Source organism: Megalopta genalis, chromosome 15, assembly GCF_051020955.1.
Source record: "Megalopta genalis isolate 19385.01 chromosome 15, iyMegGena1_principal, whole genome shotgun sequence".
NCBI lineage: Eukaryota > Metazoa > Arthropoda > Insecta > Hymenoptera > Halictidae > Megalopta > Megalopta genalis.
Genome location: NC_135027.1, coordinates 4,287,905 through 4,308,873, shown reverse-complemented (window position 1 = coordinate 4,308,873; position 20,969 = coordinate 4,287,905). Strand labels below are relative to the sequence as shown.

The window sequence follows — 20,969 nt, the reverse complement described above, 5'->3', positions numbered from 1 at the left end:
TGTTGTGTACGTAATCATTTATCATATCCGTGAGATAGTATACACAAGCGCAAACCAGCGGTTATGTCAATAAGGTTAAGTTTCCTAAGTTCTTCACTGTAATGCCGTTAGTAACAATGTGAACACTAACATGCAAATACAGAGTATGAATTTTTTCCGTTCTTTCTACATTTTAACATTACTCGGCCTTAAAATAACGAGTGGAATCGGAGAAGGTTAGTAAGGATGTGAGGACGTTAGGTTACTGACATCTGCATTATTAAATTTACTGTTTGTCATCGAAAATTGGTTAGGAAATTTGTTTAAATTTAACTCGAGAGGGTCCTTTCTGGATACGAGTTACGGGACAGATGTGTTCTTCGAAATTATACATCCACCAGAATTGGAGTACACATACAAATTGAAGCCCGCTAAAGATTTTGGAGTTCCTTTCGTAAGTAGCTGTGTCTACCATCTCCAAACGATACTGATCTGTTCATTGTGTCTAACAACTTTTCAGAATGCAAGCTTCTTGGAGGAGAAAATACCTCTGGTTCCAGCTGAACCTCCTCAAGGTTGTCAGATAGCAAAGAATGCCAAAGAATTAAAAGGTAGAGTTGCCTTAGTGGAACGGGGCAATTGTAGTTTTTTTATTAAGAGCATGATGGTTGAAGAAGCTGGCGCGAAGGCTGTGATCATAGCAGACTATTATTTACCTACTGTTGAAGATTCAACAACTAATCCATTCTGGGCAGACTATTATTATGTAGAAATGGCCCGTGACCATACCATACCACCCTCGAAAACAGTGAACATTCCTGCTGGATTTTTGCTTGGTAAGAATGGCAAAATGATTCGGCAAACACTAAAGCGTTTAAATCAACCATTTGCCTTAATCAATATCCCAGTAAACTTAACTTATACTTCTTTGGATAAAGTACATCAACCACCATGGTTGCTTTGGTGATCTTCGATTCATATTAAAAGGTGGTTTTAAATGGGGACAAATTAAATATAAAAACAGTTTATTATGGAATTTGTTTCTCGGTAAATAACTAATTGTTATTTCGAAATTGGTCGAGTTTCTCTTCGTAGCCACTCAAGCGCTTGAGCATTTTCTGGTCCTTGCAATAGAGGTTCCAGAACATTCAAACATTTCGCGTGGTAGTCATTCAAGTATTTGATCTAAAATGAATTGCAAATGATATTATTAAGATAAAAAGAACGTAAAAGGAAAGTGAAATCAATACCTCGTTATCCATTAATAAGGAAATATCAAGTAACTTGGTCTGTATAGGCACCAGTGTAACAGTCTCAAAAGTAAGAAAGCCACGATTCTTGTAATTGTATGGGGTATTTGCCTTTACCACTAATTCTATATTTTCGAGTCTAATGCCAAATTTTTCGTCCTCGTAGTAGCCTGGTTCTAATAAAGTTACCGATTGTATTCATGCTCACGGTATATTTATATAACAAACAAGAGTAATACTTGTACCTCGTACCATTTGAAACAAAATTGCCAGGTTGTAGACCTGGATCTTCTGGATATGGTCGCCAAGAGATGGCAATAGGCCCTTCGTGAACGTTTAGATACGAACCTACTCCATGACCAGTACCATGAGGATAATTAAGACTGTAATTGTACATTTAATATATGAATAAATAATATTTTCCATTTTATAAGCAAAACAGATCTATATACCCGACACTCCACAAGTTTTCACGGGTAAACGAATCAAGATAATTTCCTTGTAACTTCAAAGGGAAGATGGCTGTAGCGAGACCACACTGTCCCTTGAATACCCTTGTGAAACATTCACGTTCAAAGCTCGTTGCATCACCAAAGTGCAAAGTTCTTGTAACGTCTGTGGTGCCGTCTTGGTACTGTGCACCAGAGTCACAAAGATACAATTCTTTGTCTGTAATTGGCACATCCGTTTTCTTTGTTGGTAGATAATGGATTATTGCTCCATGAGGTCCAACCGAGGAAATTGTTGGGAAACTGAGTCCAATGAAGTGTTCTTGCTCCCTTTGAAATAATACATATTGCAAATAATTTCGTTTATATTCAAAGTTCATTAATTTTGCATATAAATCCCCTTACTTCCTAAATTTCTCCAGCTGTGTCGCCCCTGATATTTCTGTAATCGTTTCCTTCTTATTTTTAACTTGATCTTCCAGCCATGCAAAATATTTTACAAGTGCAACAGCGTCACGTATATGTGCAGCCTTCATTCCTTGCACCTCAACATTATTTTTTACAGCCTTCATAATTGTTATCGGCGTGATAGCACTGTACTTTTTTACTTCCTCACAAATAGCGTGTAAAGCATAGCTTGAAGCATTACTAATCCATATTTTTTCATTGCTAGCAACTGCAGTTTCCTTTAGAAATGCATTTATATCATCATACGCGTGATAAACTACGTTTACCCCTTCATCTATTAGCTGTTGTTGAGCTTTTTCACTAACTTTACTTTTATCGATAAACAGATGCAGATCATTTAATGTGAGAATCACATAAGCAAAGAAAACAGGATTGTAAGGTATATCAGATCCTCTGAAGTTCAAAATATATGCTACTTCGTCCAAAGCTGTAATCACAAGTACTTTTGCCTCGTTCTTATTCATTTCTTCCCTGCATAGTCTAACTTTCTCTCCTGCAGTGCATCCCGAAAATTGCAGAGACTGTGGTAGAACAATATTACCTGTAGCAACAGGTTGCTCATTGCCCCAGACTTTATCAATTAAATTTTCTTCAAGCGGAATCAGACAATGTCCAGCAGCAGTTAAACTGGTATGTAAGTAAACCCATTCTGTGTAACTCATTAGATTAGCATCTGCACCGACAGTAGATTTTGGTGGTAAGTTAGAAACCAACCATTTAACTGTTGTTGGAGTATCTAATAATCCTTCCTTCATCAATGTCCACATATCTGGAGGATCTAATTCTGCCAAAGCTTGTAAATAGTACCTTCCATCTGTCCACAATAAAGCTTTATTCGGTGTAACAATGACAAAACCAGAAGATCCAGTGAAACCACTTATGAACTGTACTCTCTTATCTCTATCTCTTAAATATTCAGACTGATGAGCATCATCTGAATTTACAAGCACTGCTTGGATACCTTTTCCTTTAATACCACCAATTGGAACAGCTTCCATCAGTTCACGAAGTTTGGCTAATTTCATTGCACCGCTCTTTTCTGCCATATTGATGCCACTATAGTGATAAATTAATCTGTATAATAATTTTTTGATAAAGCAAATGAAACTATCTAATTTAATACTTACAAATTATATCAGCTTTTATTTTTCCAATATTTACCTTTCCCTAAGAACGTTATTATTTGCAATAAATATCAATCTATTCCTTTCAAGCACTCACAATTGTGTCATTTGTCATCAGATTAAGAGAGAATTATCTTATCACATAATTCAGAAAAACATCGAAGAATTCAACTCTTTTCTTTATCAAAGATATAAATCGTATAGTATAGTGTATAACATACTGATACTCCAACCATTTACACTTTTGCTCAAGGTTAGAACTGATTCAATTTGTAATATTCAGCAAATAGAGTTTCTAAATACCTACATATAACGCAACAAATTGCATTTATCAGCATATAACTTGTACTTGTAGTTTATTGGAATCGGCCATTCCAATAATGAAATAATATTCTTTTTTATAAATTTAATCATAATCATAACACAACATGCATGAAAATGACACACGATGGATATGACGTAACAAGTATTGTACGTCGTTAATTACCGGTACATACATTCTTTGATGCAATGATTAGGGAATGATAAAACTTTTTATTTAACTTCTATAATGATTGGTAATTTTTTTGTATTCCTTTCTACTGTCATACTTTCTATATGTATTTAGGTCTTCGGGTTATCCCGAAAACATGCAAAGTAAATACAATCGTTTGTTTACATTAGATTATTCAGCAGAGATATAAATAAAGATAAAGCATTATCATTGAACCTAAAAATACAATTCTGCAATGTAAGTATACATACACTCATACATATATTCTTAATTTAATATATGTATAGCTGTTAATTCATTGTATGTTTTTTAGCATGCTTAGTTTAACGAAACATTGTGCATTAACAATTGGAAAGAACAATGCATTGAGATTTCTACAACCTCGACAAAGTTTATATATGCTTGGTTTAAAACCCACAAACATAAATAGAGCAAGTTTATCAATAAAAAGAGATTGTATCTGTTTACGAAAGGTATACACACTAAATTCAAAATAATATCCATTTGATTATTCATGAATTAAATCAATACTAACTTCTACAATAATATTTATAGAATTTGCTTAAACAAAGGAATGTTATAGCTGTTGGTTTTGCCTCAAAATCATCTCCAAAACCAGATAAAACTGTGGGAAAATGGCTATTAACATGTAGCGGCATGGTCTTCATTGCTGTTGTTCTGGGTACAATTGTCTATTTAGTTTTATATTCTTACATACGTACTATTATAAAAGTTATTGTAGACAAAACTTATGGAAAATAGATTTCAAGACTAGAAACATACTTCTGTAGCTTTAACACTACATATCGAACTTCTATATTAAGCACTTAAATTATTTCATACATGATAATGAATAAAACATAAATTAAAAAGTATACGAAAATTTATTTCTCCTTCCTATGTGCTTAGGAGGTGTAACAAGACTCACAGAATCTGGTTTATCGATGGTTACTTGGAAATTGTTAGGTGAAAAAATGCCTACTACTGAAAATCAATGGCACATAGAATTTGAACGATACAAACAGTTTCCTGAGTATAAAATGTAAAACTTATTAACACACATTAATGCAAGCTTTTTAAAACTGTACTGTGCATCTACATTTTTATTTTAGAACCAATCATGATATGACACTAGAAGAGTTTAAACGCATTTGGTGGATGGAATATTTGCATAGAATGTGGGGACGTTTGATAGGTGGAGTATTCATAGTACCAGCAACTTATTTTTGGGCAAAAGGTATGCTATCACTAGCAATGAAAATTAGAGTAGCTGCCCTAGGATCATTGATTGGTTTACAAGGACTTATGGGCTGGTACATGGTCAAATCGGGTTTGGAGGACCGTTTTGTGGACCCATCAGACGTTCCTAGAGTTTCACAGTACCGTTTGGCTGCTCATTTGGGGATGGCATTCATAATATACACAGGATTCTTATACAATGCTTTAAGCTATTTAAGTCCTGCCGAAAAACTAGATCTCAGTGCCCTGAACGTTAACATAACTGATATCAAACAAAAATTGAAAAGATTTAGAATGATAGTTCATTCGACGAAGGGATTAGTGTTTCTTACTGCTCTGTCTGGAGCTTTTGTAGCGGGAATGGACGCGGGTCTTATTTATAATACATTTCCAAAAATGGCAGATAAATGGATACCGGATGACATACTCGCAATAACGCCGAAATGGAAAAATTTTACTGAGAATCCAACTGCTGTACAATTTGATCATAGAATTTTGGTATGCTTTTGATATAAGTCAGACAGCAATTATAACGTCGTTTTTACAATCTATATTTCCTTACAGGGAATCACTACGTTGTCTCTGATTACTTATATTGGAATTGCATCTCGAAAATATAAACTTCCTGGAAATGCAAGAAAAGCAGTTGTTGCTGTTCTCTGCGCTGGTTATTTACAAGTATTGCTAGGAATCACAACATTAGTGCACCATGTACCCTTAACATTAGCCGCATCTCATCAGTCTGGTAGTCTTCTTGTACTAAGCACAATGATTTGGTTGTGTCACGAATTAAAATACTTAAAATATGTTCCTAAATGAGGCTATAAATAAACACTTGTGACATACAATGATTGTTCACCACGAAACAGGAAATGGTAAGATAATTTCATAACAGTTTCACAACATTATGCTTTATTTGACAATGCATTAAGTTATAATAATCAATATTCATAGAAATAAATTTACACGTGTGTAAGTAATATACCTACAATCAGAATATCAAAGTTTAAGTAATTTTATATCGTTTTGTAAGTATATTTAATTTCATGTTTATAAAGAACAAATAAATACCTATCCTAACGTAATAAACAAATTGTGTCATATCTGTAACATTTTCACTCCCTTTCTTCATTATTTGTTATTATAAGATTACATCTTATGGGCCTGACTGAATTTTATTTCTATATAGACTGTAAATCAGAATGAACTGACTACTAATATCATTTCCTCTTGTTTCATTGTGCTTGGGCAAGTATCAAATACTAAATAATGTTTGTACTGATACCTAATTTCAAAAACCAGCTTTGGTAAGTAATATTACATAGTTCAATAGTAATATTCGGTTAGTTTAAAAAATGTGTAAACCCTGCTTAATTGATAATTGCTATCTAATTACAGTAATATTTTGTTTCAGCATTTAAAAAGTTTTTTTTTCTCCATTATATATGTTCTAATTACTTCTGATCAGCAACACAGTGAATTCAACTTTATTTTATTGGCAGTTGTTCTACCTAATCTCCAATCAGTCATTCTTTGATTTTTCTTTTGTTTAAAACGCCTTATATGCATTGGTCCAACATAGCAACATTAATATAAAGCAGCAGCAATATTTATTAGGCGTTTTGAATTGCACTTTCATTATTGTAATGCTTTTTTTATTTACAGTCACTCTCATTTCCTTGCATGGCAATAGTGCCACATCACATTTTTTTTATTCAATATTACATGGATATGAGTATTAAAGGAAAATATTTTTCACCGCTCATACAAATAGGAATTACAAGCCTTAAAAAGAAACACAACATTTATGATAAAACCTTTACACGAATATGTGTGAAAACACATACTGTAATTTATTTACGCACAAAACGTTTCTGTGGTGCTTGAACATCAATCAAAAAGAACTTAATGCAGTCTCTTTCATATATTGCAAGTAACCCAAATACTATATAATGAAACTAATATCAGTCTGATAGAATTTGTTGTCCCATTGAGAATCTTATGTCTTAATTACGTTCTGGTAACACATGTCTCACAATAAATGCGAAATTACCATTTCGAACATAAGAAAAGTATAAAGTAATACTTTGAAAAGTGTCATTGCTTTACCAGACGATCACATGTCTCATTAAATGAAGGTACAGTTTAATTGCATATTGTTAATGCAAATAGAAAAAAAGTCTATTTCTTTGTATATAAAGAACATTTGTGAACACTGTGATCTAGCAGAGAGAAGAATGGTGTATTTATGTGGAGTTCCTAAATTTCTAGACAAACAAGGTGTACTTCCTTTGTTTACACTATTATCCATATTATATTCGAAGAAATTAATCATAATCAATTTTCGTGTGAATAGGTTTTTGTACACTTTCATGTTAATATTTTTAACAATTTCTTGCAGGCATTTTTATTATTATCTTGGACGTAATTACCCAATTTATAAATAAGTTATTTATACGTTTAAATATACTTGTTTTGACACTCAAATTGAAAATAGTGGAACTGATATATGTATCTGTATACATATACATATATACGTCTGTATTTATTATACATACACCCACACGCAATACTATATATAATTTTATATGATCAATGCATATAAGAAATAAACTATATCACCGTTGTATTAGTACAGTCAATAAATTCACACGCATAATATGTCACTTTTGTATAGTTATACCTTTAGACAAATTTTTCTTGTTGTGCAACATATGGGGCAGAAGTAATAAATCGAGTGCTATTTAAAAATTGAACTTGCAGTACCGTTTCTGTGTTAAACATTTCCTTATAAGCACAAATAACACAGAAACGTTGAAACGATTACGCTGATAAAATTGTGCAAAAATTATACGTTCTGCACCACATGAGTTTCAATATTAGTCTTATGTTTTCTTCTCTGTGCATTATTCTTCAACTTTGAAAACCTTATACAATATCCTATTAGTACTTACAGGAAGGAATCGTAGATTTTCAGGCCATTGTTAGGCCAAACATTTGCTCCTATTAAATAATTGAAACTTATGACTTATAAATATTCAAGATCCATTTACAAAAATTGAAAGAAGTGTATTAAACAATTTTATGCCCTATACTGTTATGCAAAAATAACACAAGATATTAGTGATTACTTCTACTAATTTGACCTTAATAGATATTGCAATTATTTATTTCAAATTAAAAAAAATTGAATACAGAATCTAGATAAGTTAAGAAGAAATGCATTGCAACAAGTAGCATATATCTTGTTCCTTTTCTCTCTATTGTCCATTGATGTCTTCTTTATATTCAATATTTATGTAATTCTCTTATTGTTATTTTAAGTGTATGACTTATTTTTTACATTATATCATTATGCAACATGGTTCAATAAGCAGCACAGAATAACTTTCTACATATATACTTAGTTTTCTCAAGTGTTACAGCACCAGTACCTCTGTTGGTAGTAACAAATAAGTATGACAATATCAGAATTTGAGTACAATCACCTTTCCTGCTGTGAATTCAGATGTCATTTTCGAAACAATTTTTCTTGCTTGATTTGCTATATGCATTAAACAGAGAACCAATTATAAATTCGAATTCTCTAATGGTTCACCGATATACAGTTAACGCTCTGTTTTTTTTTTGTTGATCTAGTATAAATTAAAAAGAGAATTAAATAATCACAACCTACAATTTAAACGAAATAATATTTAATCCTTATAACATTTACGTATATTACGAGAGTTAAGTGCATTTTATTGTAAAAAATCACTTCAAGAATTGCTGCTCTAATCTTAATAATGATACATTATAAAATTAAAAAAAAATCTGTTCCTACTTCTTGAACGTGTGTAAGATAGTGCTTATTAGAAAGGTTGGTTCAATGTGACTTGTATCTTACGTATACAGTAGTTCAGCTTGTTTTCATTGGACTATCATCCAACTTTTCAGGATTCACAATTACTTGTATTACATAACCTGGTTGTATCTTTGCTTCTTCTATATGCATTTTATCCCCTAATAATTTGCCACCAAAGAACCACCTTTGACGAGATGGTTCTAACCCTTCCTGGCTCTGTTAACACAATCATCAATGAATAGAAAAATTTGTTCACTTCATTTTTTAGTTAACAAATTATATACAATGTTATTAGAATTTTCTGAATACCTGTAATTTCTTTTTAGCAATGGCAATAGTATCTTTGCTATAAACAGGCAATTTTACTTCCCCAGATGTAGTTGACAACCTAAGCTTTAAAGTTTGTTCAACACCACTATCAACTGGTTCTATAAAATAACATTACGAATAAACATCTAAATTATTAATTCAAGATGCTTAATTAGAAGATGTTTTTATTCTGTTACCTGAACAATCGGCAGGAGAGTCTCTTCCACTGTCCTCTTTCACAATATTAATAGGATAAGATAAGCAGTAAATAGGGACTTGGTACCTGGTTCCTAATTCGTCATAACATTCTGTTAAAAAGCCATTTGGCACAGAAATATTAGCTCCATCTAATATAGCCTGTGCTAATTGATAGTCTTGAGCTTCTGCAGCAGTTGCCCCGGCTCTCAATGCATCCCATATTTCTTTACGACCATCGAACGCAGGTGCAGTGTCCCAAAATTCGTCTCTTTTGCTTCTGAGCTGACCTTCTGTCAATGGTACATCTGACTTCCACCTAATCACTTCATGGCATAATGGATGATTCTTTCTTGAATTTCCTACGTAAACAAAAGATTTCTTTGCAAGAAGGAAAGCGTATGATATTCGCAATAATTACGAAATCGCGCAATATAATACATTTATGTCACTGCACCGAAATCAACGATAAACAATCGTGAAATGTAAATATTTTCCGAGAAATAGATACGATAGCAATGATATTACACACGAAACTTTGAACCCGACGTCGGTAACGAAACAGCACAATAGTATGCACAGTTGCAAATAATTAGTCGCAATGCGATGTGCCAAATAATATGCAAATAACGAGCCATAACACGGAACAAACGCTAGATGCGAAGGTAAGGGAAAAAGCTCAAGTATCTTCAAGGTTAGCCCGATGTTGATCTAAGTTCCTGCGCGACAAATCTCGACCAGATATTCACCTGAATTGACTCTCGACGAGTTTCCTGTGGTATCGTCAACGGAGGCGTTTCTTGCCCTCGTTAAACCTATGCAGCCTCCCATCCTAGGCGGCTGGAGTGACCAAACATTTCACTGAAATTTAACAACACCTCGCATGCCATTTTCGTCCATCTTATCCACTGCATTACAAATCGGTACCATTAGAGGCGCTCTAATCGTATCATCAGTGACTTAACCTAAAACACATGCACGTACACAAGTGAATTTTAAAGTTAAACACATATCTAAAACAAACTAAACCACCGAGCTTCTCGATAGGCGAAATAATTAATTGATACACATTACACGTGACGTGACAGCTGCATGCAATCACCCTTATCTCGAATTTGATTTGAAAACTCATGAAGGAGACATTTATTATAATCTGACCGGACATATATGTATGTATTATTACACTGAGGTTAAGTAACGCAGCAAAGAGGCATGGTATGTAATGGCTTCGCTCGCAAGTACTGTTTCTAGGGAAAGATTTCTTACTGCGTTTGAAAAAAATGAAACACTGAATACGACATGCCAGGAGATCGCCTCAGGTGTGTATTAATTACCATAATCCTTCTTTCTGATGATATACATAGATGAACGGCCTTGATGTGTAAAGCAAGCAGAAACTGATCATACACAACACAGAAAAAAAACTTGTTTTGTGTGTCAGATTTGTAAATTGATTTTATATAAATTTAAGATAGAGAAAAATGATACAGAATTGGTCTGTAGATTTTTATGTGACTGAATATTACTTTAAACTATGCTGTAATCATCTTTGTTTATTTAGAAATACAATCTGGGCACACGAAGCTTTATGCAGTTGTGAAAGAGCTTGGACCTTTTGTTACCGACAAAAATCTCATTACGAGGGAAAAAGGCATTGATGCCCTCTCTTCTATATTGTCTCACTTACCCAAAGAATACTTGAATGAAAATGAATTATGTTTTGTAACAGCATTTTACTGTGATAGGCTTAAAGACCATCATAGCATTATACCATCAGTGTTGAGAGGGATATTGTCGCTTGTAAGTGTTTTATTATGTTCATTAATTGCATGTAAATAAATAAAAATATTTTGAATTATTGTTCCAGGTTGAAATGAAACACCTACCTCGGAATTCACCAGAACGTTTACTCAGAGTACTTTTTGAACATGTCCAATGCCAATCTCAACTGTTGCGTGATCGCCGTAACATATATTTAATATTTATAACATTACTACAAAACAGAATAGAAGACCTAAAAGCTATGGGACCAGACTTTATTTATGGATTTGTTAGCTATATTGATGGAGAAAGAGATCCTAGAAATCTTATGCTATTATTTAGCATACTTCCACAGTTTATAAAAGAATTCCCATTAGGTCATTTGACAGAAGAAATGTTTGAAGTCACTGCATGCTACTTTCCAGTCGACTTCAATCCTGTAATTAGATCAGCCAATACAGATTTTATTTATGCAATCGTTTATGAATGCAAATTATAGTTTGATTTAACATTTTCAGTCTGGATCAGAAGGGGTAGGAATAACACGTGATGATTTAGCAGAGAAATTGGCACCTTGTCTTTATGCTGTACCAGAATTTGCAGAATTTTGTATACCACTTATACTCGATAAATTATTCTCGAATCTTAAAGTTGCCAAGTTAGACTCTTTAGACCTGTTATGCAAAGGCATGCACACATTTGGTGTAAAAGGTGCTGCACCATTTCTGACTGAACTATGGCCTGCCTTGAGAAAAGAGATCATACCTGGTGGAGACTTAGAACTAAAAAGTGCAAGCTTAAAGACAGTCATGTCTATAATTTCAGTTATATCGAGTGATACCAAGCTTTGTGAAGAGTTTATTGATAATGTAATTACAGATACAAAGTCTTCTTTGTACGATGTTCAACTTAGTATGTTTAGACCAACTGTTAAGGCATTAGAATGCGTTGCAAAAGTTAATACGGAATCATGCACACATGTATTAAAAGTAATAGTGCCATTATGTCTTGGTCAATATTCTGTCAAAACTTCAGCAACTGATAAAGTTATTTTAATTGAAACACTAAATAACTTTATTAAAATCAGCTCTGAACATAAAATTGATATAAAAAGTATGTACTCGTATAGTCATATGTTAATGTATACAATGTACATAAGATATGTTTGTAGGTGTTGCAGAGTTATCATGGACAGATATACCGCAATTATATTTAAGTGAACTATCAACACAGCATACAGAGCTGCAATCAAGACTATTAGTTGGTCTAACACTGCAGAAATTGTATTTAAATGATATACATCGAAGATGTCTCTATGAAAAAATTTGTAACTTGATTGAAACATCTTGTAACGAAATGAGAATAATTTGCCACGCATCCATTTTAGCTTTTGCTTCTTTGTATCCCCAGGAAATATCAGCTTTGATAAAGGAGAAATTTAAGTTAGAAATTGGTAAATCGAGCTACATCTTACAACGTGTTTTCATGATCTTCTATTTTAAAATACTTAAGTAAAATATTTTACATGTTTTAGGCGAAGAAACCGTGAAAGTACAAATTCGCAAACTGGAAGTATTAGCAGCAGTAGCTAAAACGTACAAATTAGGTATTGAAGTACTTCCACACATTGTATCTCAGACAAAGGCTATCAATTTCGAAATAAGCTTTACAGCTTTAACGTGTCTTCACAGGCTAGTTGCTACAAAAAATATTGATTATGATATTCAACAATATCTGCATAATGAATGTAATATTATTGAAAAATTAGCCGCCATTGACATCAGTCCCCTGGATCAAAGATTAAATTTGATTTTAAATATTTCTCGATTAATTGTAAGAAGTCTCACGCTCGAACAACAGCAAAGCATTGTCGACAAATATGTTGCAGCTTTAAGTACGAATATTTTAGAGATCAAGGCAGTGTTCATAATGAATATATTCATTCCCTTAAGGCTAAATGTTGATTTAATATTGACCTCGGATTTGTTAGAAAATTTGTGTAATTTAGCTCTGAACAGTATTCATTCCAACGTAAGGCTTACAACGTGTAAATTCATAGCTGTTGTGTTAAACAAAATGAATGATAATAGTGAATGCTTCCGTCGCGTGTTGTTATACTTCAAAGAAAAGATAAATATTAGTCTAGAAACGAATATTTGCATCGAAGCAGCAGCATCTTTACAAATATGGTTAACAAAAGCCGTAATTACAAGAGGTTCTTATGATGTTGAAATATTTTTAGACGAAGTATGTAATAATTACTGATAATTTTTCAAAATAATTCCGGACCAATGCTTAATCTTTCTCTAATATTGTTTTTATAGATTACAAATCTTTTAAAACATGATCAAATTGGTCAACAAATGGCCCAGGAATATAAAGATTTAACGAGTAAACAGGAAGATGCCTTAGTACAAGAAAATTTTTGTATCGTCAAAATCTTTTATAAACAAAGAGTATTTGAACATTTAATTAAAAAAAATCTCGAGTTCGAGGACACATCAAGACAAAGATATTTGACTGCAGTGGTATACTTATTAGAGGAAGCACCTGTGGAACTCCTATTTATGCATTTAACAAAGGTATAGCATGTTTACGTAACAAGTTGTACTTTAATTTAGTGACATGTATTCTTTTTCAGCTGGTACCACTTTTAATAGAGTCTTTGTCTCTTGACAATGAACAGTTAATTTTTTCAACACTGACAACATTGAAAGTTCTATTGGAGACCAAACATGTTATTTTCTCTGATAAAGCACAATGTTTTATCCCCAAACTTCTAAAGCTGATTACTTACACAACAATGGTAATATATCATGAAATTAATTGATATTTCTTGATGCAGTAGTTTATACTTTAATATATTGTAAATATATATTTCAGAGAGTTAGAATAACAGCTCTAGAATGTTTAATGAATTATTGTAATTATCCGACGGTTCTACTTAATATATACAAGCAAGATGTATTAGAAAAACTGGCAATATCCCTTGACGACCGGAAACGTTTAGTCCGAAATGCTGCAGCGAAAGCTAGAACACGGTGGTTTTTGGTCGGAGCTCCAGGAGGAATTTGAGACCAATGATCTGTTTATCCTAAGTGAAACCAAGTTACAAATAAAATGTTGTACGACTTACAAATATGTATATTTTTTTTAAACATATAAATGAAACGTTGATTGTCTATGTTTCTTTGATTTAAAAATCGTCAGTAAATACCAGAAGTTTAGATTTACCATGTTCTATTCATGCTATATTGTACATAATGTACATAATTAAATAAAGGATTGATTTCTATAATAGGATTGAAACCTGAAAGATTCTCTTTAATGCTTTTAGTATGCCAGAAGCATGGGTGATGGTAAGAGTTAATGTTTTAGTAATTCGTAACTTCAGTCTCTTTTTTTTTATATTTGAAGAAAACTGTGGAAATAGTGTGTTCTAATCTGTGTTAAAAATGTGCACGTTTAAATTTCCTTACAGGTGTGGTAAAAAATGGTGCTTTTAGATATGAAGATGGTACAAAGTATATTGGAGATTGGAATGGGAAAGGTTTAAAGCATGGTGCTGGTTCTTTGCTCCTTACTGATGGAACACGCTACGATGGTGGTTTTCAAAATGGATTATGCTCTGGTTTGGGAGTAATAATCTTTCCAGATGGAGCAAAGTAAATGCCCATTATTAGCTTACTCATTTTACTTGTATGATTGTCAACGTTTTAATATTATTTATGTATCAGGTATGAAGGTGAATTTATGCAAGGATGGTTTCATGGCCATGGGGTGTTTTGGAGAGCAGATGGAATGAAATTTGAAGGAGAATTTCGTGGAGGCCGTGTATGGGGTCTAGGTATATAAAATGTTACAAGTATCTGCCATGTATAAATTATATATATATATACAAATCATGTCTCAATTTTCTTAATGAAGGACTGATCACATATTCGGATGGATCTCATGGATTTCCCAGGAACGAAGGTTTCTTTCAAGATTGTAAATTGGTACGACGTAAACATTGTCCAGACATAGTACAAAAAGCACAGAAGATATCTATGATGGCTCGTGCTCAATGCAATTAAGCAGTAGACATAAATGAAAATGAGTAGTTGTGAATCTTAATAAAAGTGTTGAACACTAGTTAATGCTATTTATTTATTTATTTCATTGCAATCCAATTTGTCTAGACTAAGAGTACCATTTTAATGTGAAATCGTAATACATTATTAACATGAAATAAATATAGTTCTGATTGTATCTACATAGTAAATTAATTGACACATGTGATTCAGCGATTGCAAAACACAGCTTGATACAACGACAGTAGTTTGTCTCAATTAAAGTGTTGTTAAGAGAATTATCATTCAAAATTTTTTAGTGTCATGGGCATGGGTTTCCAACGAACTCGTGATGACGATACGGTGTGACTGTTTTTCATGTTCATACAATATTTTTGACGACAACGTAAGTAATACGAATTCATGACGTCAATAATCTTATATTACACGTGAACGTGGGTAAAAAGAAGAAAGATATTAACATAAACCAACGTTTCCATAGCTAGGCGACGTGATCCCAGGAATTTAAAAGGCAAATAAGAATGAGAAGGGAAGGAGTATCGCATCGGGCGATCTTCATGGAACGTATTCTTGAGATTCCTACTCAGCGTAGTTATCAATCGACATTGCGAACTTAGATAACCAAGTGATTGTGATACAAACTTTCCAAGTCTTTTGAAACTGACTAAAAAATTTACAGAACCATCGAGTGCTATTAGGTCAGGCTTGAACATTAACGTGAGATATCGACAAAAAGAAATAACCGTTTCGTAATCACGCGTTGTCAGTCTTTTCACGAGTAACTTCGATAATCGCTGATTCGTGCAAGTTTTGAAACACATAAATGCAGGCTTAAAATGACACTTCCAGGTAGGAGATGATCTTACACCTTATTTCTTTTATATGTAGCATGTGCCGATGTGCCATATACATACATATACAGGGCGTCCCAAAAATGTCTCACAATCCGGAAATGAAGGGTTCCCGAGGCCATTTGAAGTAACTTTTTCCTTAGTGAAAATGCAATCCGCGGCTTTGTTTACGAGTTATTAATGAAAAACAGTGACCAATAAGAGGCGAGCTTGTCTGGCGCATGATGGCACAACCAACGAACGGTCGAAGCCCAGTTCCGCTCATTGGCTCGGCTGTCTCGCGCCAACTAATCTTGCCTCTCATTGGTCACTGTTTTTTCTTAATAACTCGTAAACGAAGCCACGGATCGCATTTTCGCTAAGGGAAAAGTTACTTCAAATGACTTCAGGAACCCCTCATTTCCGGATTGTGAGAAATTTTTGGAACACCCTGTATACATACATAAGATACAGTTATGTATTACATTATCGATTGCTTCGTTTCTCTATCGTTGGCTGGCTTGGAAAATGGTGCTTGTATTTTGTCCTCTCTCGTGTCATTGTATCAACCAATAGTAGACAACACATCTATTCTATCTGTTGATATCAATCATTCCTGTTTTGTTTGTTGACGAAATTCAAAGAAGAGAGACGTCGTAAATCGCGTGATTCCACATAGTTACATACTATACAAGTTACAAACTTGCAAGTGAATGCACAGTTAGGCGCGTGCAGCATTCGCGCATACTCGTACACTTCCCATTTACGCTCGACACCGTTGGCGTTATTCTGCAAGTATATAATCCATTGACGATTCTAAAGTTTGTGAATTCTATAATACTAATCAGTGTTCACTGGAAATTTTTCTCTAATGATGGTAACGTGAAACGCATCGATGTCGTATTGTTAACGCACAATTGTTATTTTATTTAGAAAATGTGCAATCGAATTTTTCATTGATCGCACGCGAACGTACGCAATGATTATATTACTTTATAAACTGTGGATTTTGATGTCATGGACTCGGTGTCACCTACTCACAAGATTTATAATTAAAATTGTATACTATCGTTTATCTATTTCAACTAATTATCTTTCGGTCTAATCATGATAAACGGCGCATATTTTTGGTATCTTAGCGAACGCGACCTTTGCTGCTTTACATAGCATCGTATGATATACTATTGTATCTGTAAATTACGCTATTAACATAACAAAATGTAATGTAATATAAATAGTATAATTTAAATCGAATATATTGTCGATGTTATTGATTTTATTATGAACAATATAAATTACTTTGCATTCGTATTTGACTGATTTCGATTCATCATAAATAAACATTATATTTTGTTTAATTGAAACTGCTATGAGTTTATATGGCATGTCACAGTTTATATATGGTTCTCAGTAGAGCGTTATGCGTTCGTGTTTTTCAAACATGGTATGCATAATTAAATAGTGACCTTTGTGCCATGCCATAATTTAGAATGTCATTATGTGATCAGTCAGTAAAGAAACATTTTTTAAATATGGATGTTATGTAATGGCTAGTTCAAAACATTAGTATTAAATTAGTGTTCACTATGTATATAATGTTTATTCTTTCCATAATTTTTAGTCAACAAGTTGGCCAATGCATTGGAAGTATTTGTAAATAATTTGAAGTTCAACAATGAGTCCTCAAAGTTATAAAAATCATATAACTTCAAAAGTTATGGCATCCAACGGTTTTCCTGATTCTGAGACTGCAGCCAAGGAGTCCAAAAATCACTCATCACCTTGTGAGTTATTCAACTGTATGTGTGCTTAGTGTAGCCATTTTTATTTTATTCTTCTATGTATATATTTTATTTATTTTAATAGTATTGTCCCAAATGTTTATAATGTATTAGTTGCTTGTACTCCCTTATCATTTACGTAATTGTTGTGTTTTTGATGTATTAAATATAGTGTTTGTAAAAGTTGCATCTTGTTTAATAATGCTTCAAAACGTTTCAAATATTTCATAATAATTTGGATGTAATACATTATAAATATAAGGATGTAATACTTTCTCATTTTTCTTTTTGCAGCAATGCCATGGTTTGGCATGGATATAGGAGGTACATTATGCAAATTAGTATATTTTGAACCAAAAGATATTACAAGGGATGAAGCTGATGCAGAGGTGGAAGTTTTAAAGAATATTAGGCGGTACCTAGTTAAGAATTCCGCATATGGAAAAACTGGCCACAGAGATATACATCTGCAGGTATATTCTTTGAATGATTAAACACTTTAATATGCTCATTGTGGCTTGATGCCAGTCCGCGTCGTAAACAATTATTTATCGCGATAGCGAATTAATAAAACATCCATGCTCACGACACAGTGAAAGTGTTAGGAAGTTAAAAAGATACTTAATAAATCTGAGTAATAGAAAGCCTTGATGCTGTTTAAAAATAAAAATTAATTACAGATGGACAATGTTTACATAAGGGGCAGACATGGCACATTGCATTTTATTAGATTTCCTACAAGTGAAATGGGAAATTTTTTAGCATTAGCAAGGTCTAAGGGTATGGCTAGTCTTGTGACAACAGTTTGTGCCACTGGTGGTGGAGCATATAAATTTGAAAAAAATTTTAAACAAGTGAGAGTCCTTTTTTTTTGTTACATTTTTAAATTTCAACATGAAAACATACTAATAAATGTTTTATTTACAGGAAGTAAACATGAATTTAGCAAAATTTGATGAACTAGATAGTTTAATACGTGGCATGCTTTACATAGAAACAACAAATCCACGCGAGTGTTATTACTGGTCTCATCCTACAGAAGATAGCAAATGTCAGAAAGTTCCTTATGACTTTTCTGAACCCTATCCATTCTTGGTATGTTCGTTTCTATTAATATTTTCTATATGCCTTTGAGCTTGTATTTTATATCTAATAACTATCTTTTCACAGCTTGTAAATATAGGGTCAGGAGTAAGCATACTAGCAGTATATGGACCAGAAAATTATAAGAGAATCTCTGGTACAAGGTATGTTATTTAAAACATATTCACAACAATGCCTAAAAATACTTCTATACTAATTTATTTATTTCGCATTTAGTCTAGGCGGCGGTACATTTTTAGGACTGTGTTGTTTATTAACTGGATGCAACACTTTTGAAGAGGCAATAGAATTAGCAACAGGAGGTGACAACACTAGAGTGGACAAGCTGGTCAAAGATATTTATGGTGGAGATTATGGACCATTCGGTCTCCCCGGAGATCTTGTTGCAAGCAGGTATAACTTTCAGTAATATACTGTGCTGAACTTTGTTTCTCTGTTGTGTAATCAATTTTTTATTTAAGACATTTACTTGCATGTTTTGATCGTGTGTTCAGTTTTGGTCAGATGAATTCTAAAGAACGTCGCAATGCAGTTAGCAAGGAAGATCTTGCGCACGCTACACTTGTCACCATTACAAATAATATTGGTTCAATTGCGCGTATGTGTGCCGTGAATGAAAAAATCGAAAGGGTAAAATGAATACAATATTTTTGCGTTTATTTTATGAAGAATCGTTTTGATGTGATGTTGATTGTTTTCGTTTTGATATTTTAGGTAGTATTTGTGGGTAACTTCCTCAGGGTAAATCATATATCGATGAAACTTCTGGCCTATGCTATGGATTATTGGTCTAAAGGAACAATGAAAGCTTTGTTCTTGGAGCATGAGGTAAAATACATTGAACTGCAATTTTAAAATGTTGTACATTACAAAATATAATCTCATATTTTTTTTTACATTAATTATAGGGATACTTTGGTGCGATAGGATGTCTGCTTCAATTCAATGGAGACACAAGTTAAAGATATAGAAAAAATGCATAATATATAGCATTCCATTTGATACTCCCGTTCAAGTGAATCTTTTTTAACGAAGGCGGTTATCCAATTATTTAATACGATTATTTATTTTTATTATATATTGTTTAATTTCTCAGGAATTAGTTATAATGATATATGAAATTTTAATAACGGCAGAGGCCTGAGGTCAGAATTGTATTATCTTTATATTTATTGTAATCTTAAAGAATAAGCACAGTACAATAAGTTAGTATTTCGAAACGTATTATATGATCATTGTAAACAGACCTAATGTGGGCACAAACTTTGCACGAGTTTACATAAGAAATTATAATGGACCAAAAGTCGAACGCATAAAACTCAAGTGAACATTCTTTATACGAGTAATATGGGTCTACCTCATACTTTACTTTCCAAACGTTTTTATAAACACATTCATCGATTCTTCACAATTCGTCATTTTTTATAAATTTTTTATTATTCACAAACGCAGAGAACAAACAATAATTGGAGAACTATCTGCTTAACATCTATTGCTATGATTATTGTTATTAATAAATTTTTAACGTAAGTTAATAGAATAGTAAGATTAACGTTATGTTATACAAATAATAGAAAGTATATGTAATGGTCGGTGGTGACATTTAGAAGTTATTTCTATGCATTCTTTGCCATCTAACAAATACTGTAAGGGGGGTATTATACGAGGTGATGTAAGGTATTGTACGCATAAGATATTGTTAGGCATTTGTTATAGAATAATTCACAACACGGTAAATAATAGAACGGAAAAACATTACATGAATATTTGTATTATAACATTATAAAAAAAATGTTTTTGATATACGTATTTTATGATATGTTTGACGTTACAGCTAATATTTATATGTATTTAAAAATATAACAAAAATAGATTTATTACTGTGTTTCTTTTTACAAAACAAGAACAAATGTAACATTCATTACAACATATATTAATAAATAATACATCATTTGGCATGAAATGTTAAAAAGCTTGGAAATGTTATAGCAAACTAGAAGTATTTTTTAAATTGTATTATTAGATTTGCATGCATTTCTGAACTCCTCCTTGCATATTTTATATACATGA

At 32.7% G+C, this 20,969-nt stretch overlaps 7 protein-coding genes across 19 annotated transcripts; 5 read left to right on the top strand and 2 right to left on the bottom strand.

Annotated features, from left to right (window-relative positions):
* The first annotated feature begins 2 nt into the window (after nt 1–2).
* Nucleotides 3–1,668, top strand: LOC117228945 (PRADC1-like protein). The gene is made up of 3 exons (XM_033485055.2): nt 3–215; nt 294–433; nt 500–1,668. Exons 1-3 carry the CDS (start codon nt 131–133, stop codon nt 944–946), a joined length of 672 nt encoding a protein of 223 aa, XP_033340946.1. The 5' UTR covers nt 3–130; the 3' UTR covers nt 947–1,668.
* LOC117228876 (xaa-Pro aminopeptidase ApepP) lies at nt 988–3,439 on the bottom strand. 3 transcript variants are annotated; one of them, XM_076526584.1, is made up of 6 exons: nt 3,308–3,439; nt 2,084–3,202; nt 1,682–2,008; nt 1,482–1,612; nt 1,230–1,405; nt 988–1,164 (listed from the first exon to the last, which is right to left on the bottom strand). In XM_076526584.1, exons 2-6 carry the CDS (start codon nt 3,190–3,192, stop codon nt 1,042–1,044), a joined length of 1,866 nt encoding a protein of 621 aa, XP_076382699.1. In that variant the 5' UTR covers nt 3,193–3,202; nt 3,308–3,439; the 3' UTR covers nt 988–1,041. The 3 variants fall into 3 exon arrangements, with proteins under 3 accessions (XP_076382699.1, XP_033340803.1, XP_076382700.1); XM_033484912.2 differs by having other exon boundaries at nt 3,274–3,414; XM_076526585.1 differs by lacking the exon at nt 3,308–3,439 and having other exon boundaries at nt 2,084–3,220.
* On the top strand, nt 3,384–6,105 carry LOC117228887 (heme A synthase COX15). Of its 5 annotated transcripts, none has more exons than XM_033484970.2 (7): nt 3,384–3,523; nt 3,934–4,000; nt 4,077–4,236; nt 4,319–4,445; nt 4,673–4,805; nt 4,876–5,500; nt 5,567–6,105. In XM_033484970.2, exons 3-7 carry the CDS (start codon nt 4,078–4,080, stop codon nt 5,819–5,821), a joined length of 1,299 nt encoding a protein of 432 aa, XP_033340861.1. In that variant the 5' UTR covers nt 3,384–3,523; nt 3,934–4,000; nt 4,077; the 3' UTR covers nt 5,822–6,105. The 5 variants fall into 5 exon arrangements, with proteins under 5 accessions (XP_033340861.1, XP_033340841.1, XP_033340830.1 ...); XM_033484950.2 differs by having other exon boundaries at nt 3,878–4,000; XM_033484939.2 differs by lacking the exon at nt 3,384–3,523 and adding an exon at nt 3,630–3,759 and having other exon boundaries at nt 3,878–4,000.
* Nucleotides 5,898–16,247, bottom strand: LOC117228936 (ubiquitin domain-containing protein 1). 2 transcript variants are annotated; one of them, XM_076526588.1, is made up of 6 exons: nt 16,099–16,247; nt 10,100–10,315; nt 9,353–9,712; nt 9,156–9,274; nt 8,889–9,062; nt 5,898–8,637 (listed from the first exon to the last, which is right to left on the bottom strand). In XM_076526588.1, the coding sequence occupies exons 2-5, from the start codon at nt 10,179–10,181 to the stop codon at nt 8,901–8,903; spliced, it is 723 nt and encodes a 240-aa protein (XP_076382703.1). In that variant the 5' UTR covers nt 10,182–10,315; nt 16,099–16,247; the 3' UTR covers nt 5,898–8,637; nt 8,889–8,900. The 2 variants fall into 2 exon arrangements, with proteins under 2 accessions (XP_076382703.1, XP_033340933.1); XM_033485042.2 differs by having other exon boundaries at nt 5,898–9,062; nt 16,099–16,246.
* Nucleotides 10,530–14,293, top strand: Mms19 (MMS19 nucleotide excision repair protein). Its single transcript, XM_033484899.2, has 9 exons — nt 10,530–10,669; nt 10,912–11,150; nt 11,218–11,550; nt 11,630–12,224; nt 12,283–12,564; nt 12,646–13,358; nt 13,436–13,693; nt 13,753–13,917; nt 13,995–14,293. The coding sequence occupies exons 1-9, from the start codon at nt 10,573–10,575 to the stop codon at nt 14,184–14,186; spliced, it is 2,874 nt and encodes a 957-aa protein (XP_033340790.2). The 5' UTR covers nt 10,530–10,572; the 3' UTR covers nt 14,187–14,293.
* rtp (MORN repeat-containing protein retinophilin) lies at nt 14,326–15,245 on the top strand. Its single transcript, XM_033485094.2, has 4 exons — nt 14,326–14,470; nt 14,593–14,776; nt 14,849–14,958; nt 15,039–15,245. Exons 1-4 carry the CDS (start codon nt 14,461–14,463, stop codon nt 15,185–15,187), a joined length of 453 nt encoding a protein of 150 aa, XP_033340985.1. The 5' UTR covers nt 14,326–14,460; the 3' UTR covers nt 15,188–15,245.
* On the top strand, nt 15,721–20,776 carry fbl (pantothenate kinase 3 fbl). 6 transcript variants are annotated; one of them, XM_033484998.2, is made up of 10 exons: nt 15,721–16,033; nt 17,636–17,813; nt 18,090–18,268; nt 18,476–18,649; nt 18,723–18,890; nt 18,966–19,042; nt 19,116–19,292; nt 19,361–19,529; nt 19,614–19,727; nt 19,808–20,776. In XM_033484998.2, exons 2-10 carry the CDS (start codon nt 17,690–17,692, stop codon nt 19,859–19,861), a joined length of 1,236 nt encoding a protein of 411 aa, XP_033340889.1. In that variant the 5' UTR covers nt 15,721–16,033; nt 17,636–17,689; the 3' UTR covers nt 19,862–20,776. The 6 variants fall into 6 exon arrangements, with proteins under 6 accessions (XP_033340889.1, XP_033340895.1, XP_033340910.1 ...); XM_033485004.2 differs by lacking the exon at nt 15,721–16,033 and adding an exon at nt 16,518–16,805; XM_033485019.2 differs by lacking the exon at nt 15,721–16,033 and adding an exon at nt 16,518–16,809 and having other exon boundaries at nt 17,636–17,798.
* Nucleotides 20,777–20,969: the final 193 nt, after the last annotated feature.

Coding starts and splice junctions, on each gene's coding strand:
- LOC117228945 (XM_033485055.2), top strand. CDS start 131: ATGCAAATACAGAGTATGAATTTTTTCCGTTCTTTCTACATTTTAACA. Junction 216..293: donor AACGAGTGGAATCGGAGAAG/GTTAGTAAGGAT, acceptor AAAATTGGTTAG/GAAATTTGTTTAAATTTAAC. Junction 434..499: donor AAGATTTTGGAGTTCCTTTC/GTAAGTAGCTGT, acceptor ACAACTTTTCAG/AATGCAAGCTTCTTGGAGGA.
- LOC117228876 (XM_076526584.1), bottom strand. CDS start 3,192: ATGGCAGAAAAGAGCGGTGCAATGAAATTAGCCAAACTTCGTGAACTG. Junction 1,613..1,681: donor GAAAACTTGTGGAGTGTCGG/GTATATAGATCT, acceptor GTACAATTACAG/TCTTAATTATCCTCATGGTA. Junction 1,406..1,481: donor TGGCAATTTTGTTTCAAATG/GTACGAGGTACA, acceptor TAACTTTATTAG/AACCAGGCTACTACGAGGAC.
- LOC117228887 (XM_033484970.2), top strand. CDS start 4,078: ATGCTTAGTTTAACGAAACATTGTGCATTAACAATTGGAAAGAACAAT. Junction 4,446..4,672: donor CTTCATTGCTGTTGTTCTGG/GTACAATTGTCT, acceptor CTATGTGCTTAG/GAGGTGTAACAAGACTCACA. Junction 4,806..4,875: donor CAGTTTCCTGAGTATAAAAT/GTAAAACTTATT, acceptor TTTTTATTTTAG/AACCAATCATGATATGACAC.
- LOC117228936 (XM_076526588.1), bottom strand. CDS start 10,181: ATGGGAGGCTGCATAGGTTTAACGAGGGCAAGAAACGCCTCCGTTGAC. Junction 9,713..10,099: donor CTCGTCGAGAGTCAATTCAG/GTGAATATCTGG, acceptor TTGTTTACGTAG/GAAATTCAAGAAAGAATCAT. Junction 9,063..9,155: donor TTGCTAAAAAGAAATTACAG/GTATTCAGAAAA, acceptor TTGTGTTAACAG/AGCCAGGAAGGGTTAGAACC.
- Mms19 (XM_033484899.2), top strand. CDS start 10,573: ATGGCTTCGCTCGCAAGTACTGTTTCTAGGGAAAGATTTCTTACTGCG. Junction 13,359..13,435: donor TTGAAATATTTTTAGACGAA/GTATGTAATAAT, acceptor TTGTTTTTATAG/ATTACAAATCTTTTAAAACA. Junction 13,918..13,994: donor TGATTACTTACACAACAATG/GTAATATATCAT, acceptor TATATATTTCAG/AGAGTTAGAATAACAGCTCT.
- rtp (XM_033485094.2), top strand. Junction 14,777..14,848: donor ATCTTTCCAGATGGAGCAAA/GTAAATGCCCAT, acceptor TTTATGTATCAG/GTATGAAGGTGAATTTATGC. Junction 14,959..15,038: donor AGGCCGTGTATGGGGTCTAG/GTATATAAAATG, acceptor TTCTTAATGAAG/GACTGATCACATATTCGGAT.
- fbl (XM_033484998.2), top strand. CDS start 17,690: ATGAGTCCTCAAAGTTATAAAAATCATATAACTTCAAAAGTTATGGCA. Junction 18,891..18,965: donor CTGAACCCTATCCATTCTTG/GTATGTTCGTTT, acceptor ATCTTTTCACAG/CTTGTAAATATAGGGTCAGG. Junction 19,728..19,807: donor CTTTGTTCTTGGAGCATGAG/GTAAAATACATT, acceptor CATTAATTATAG/GGATACTTTGGTGCGATAGG.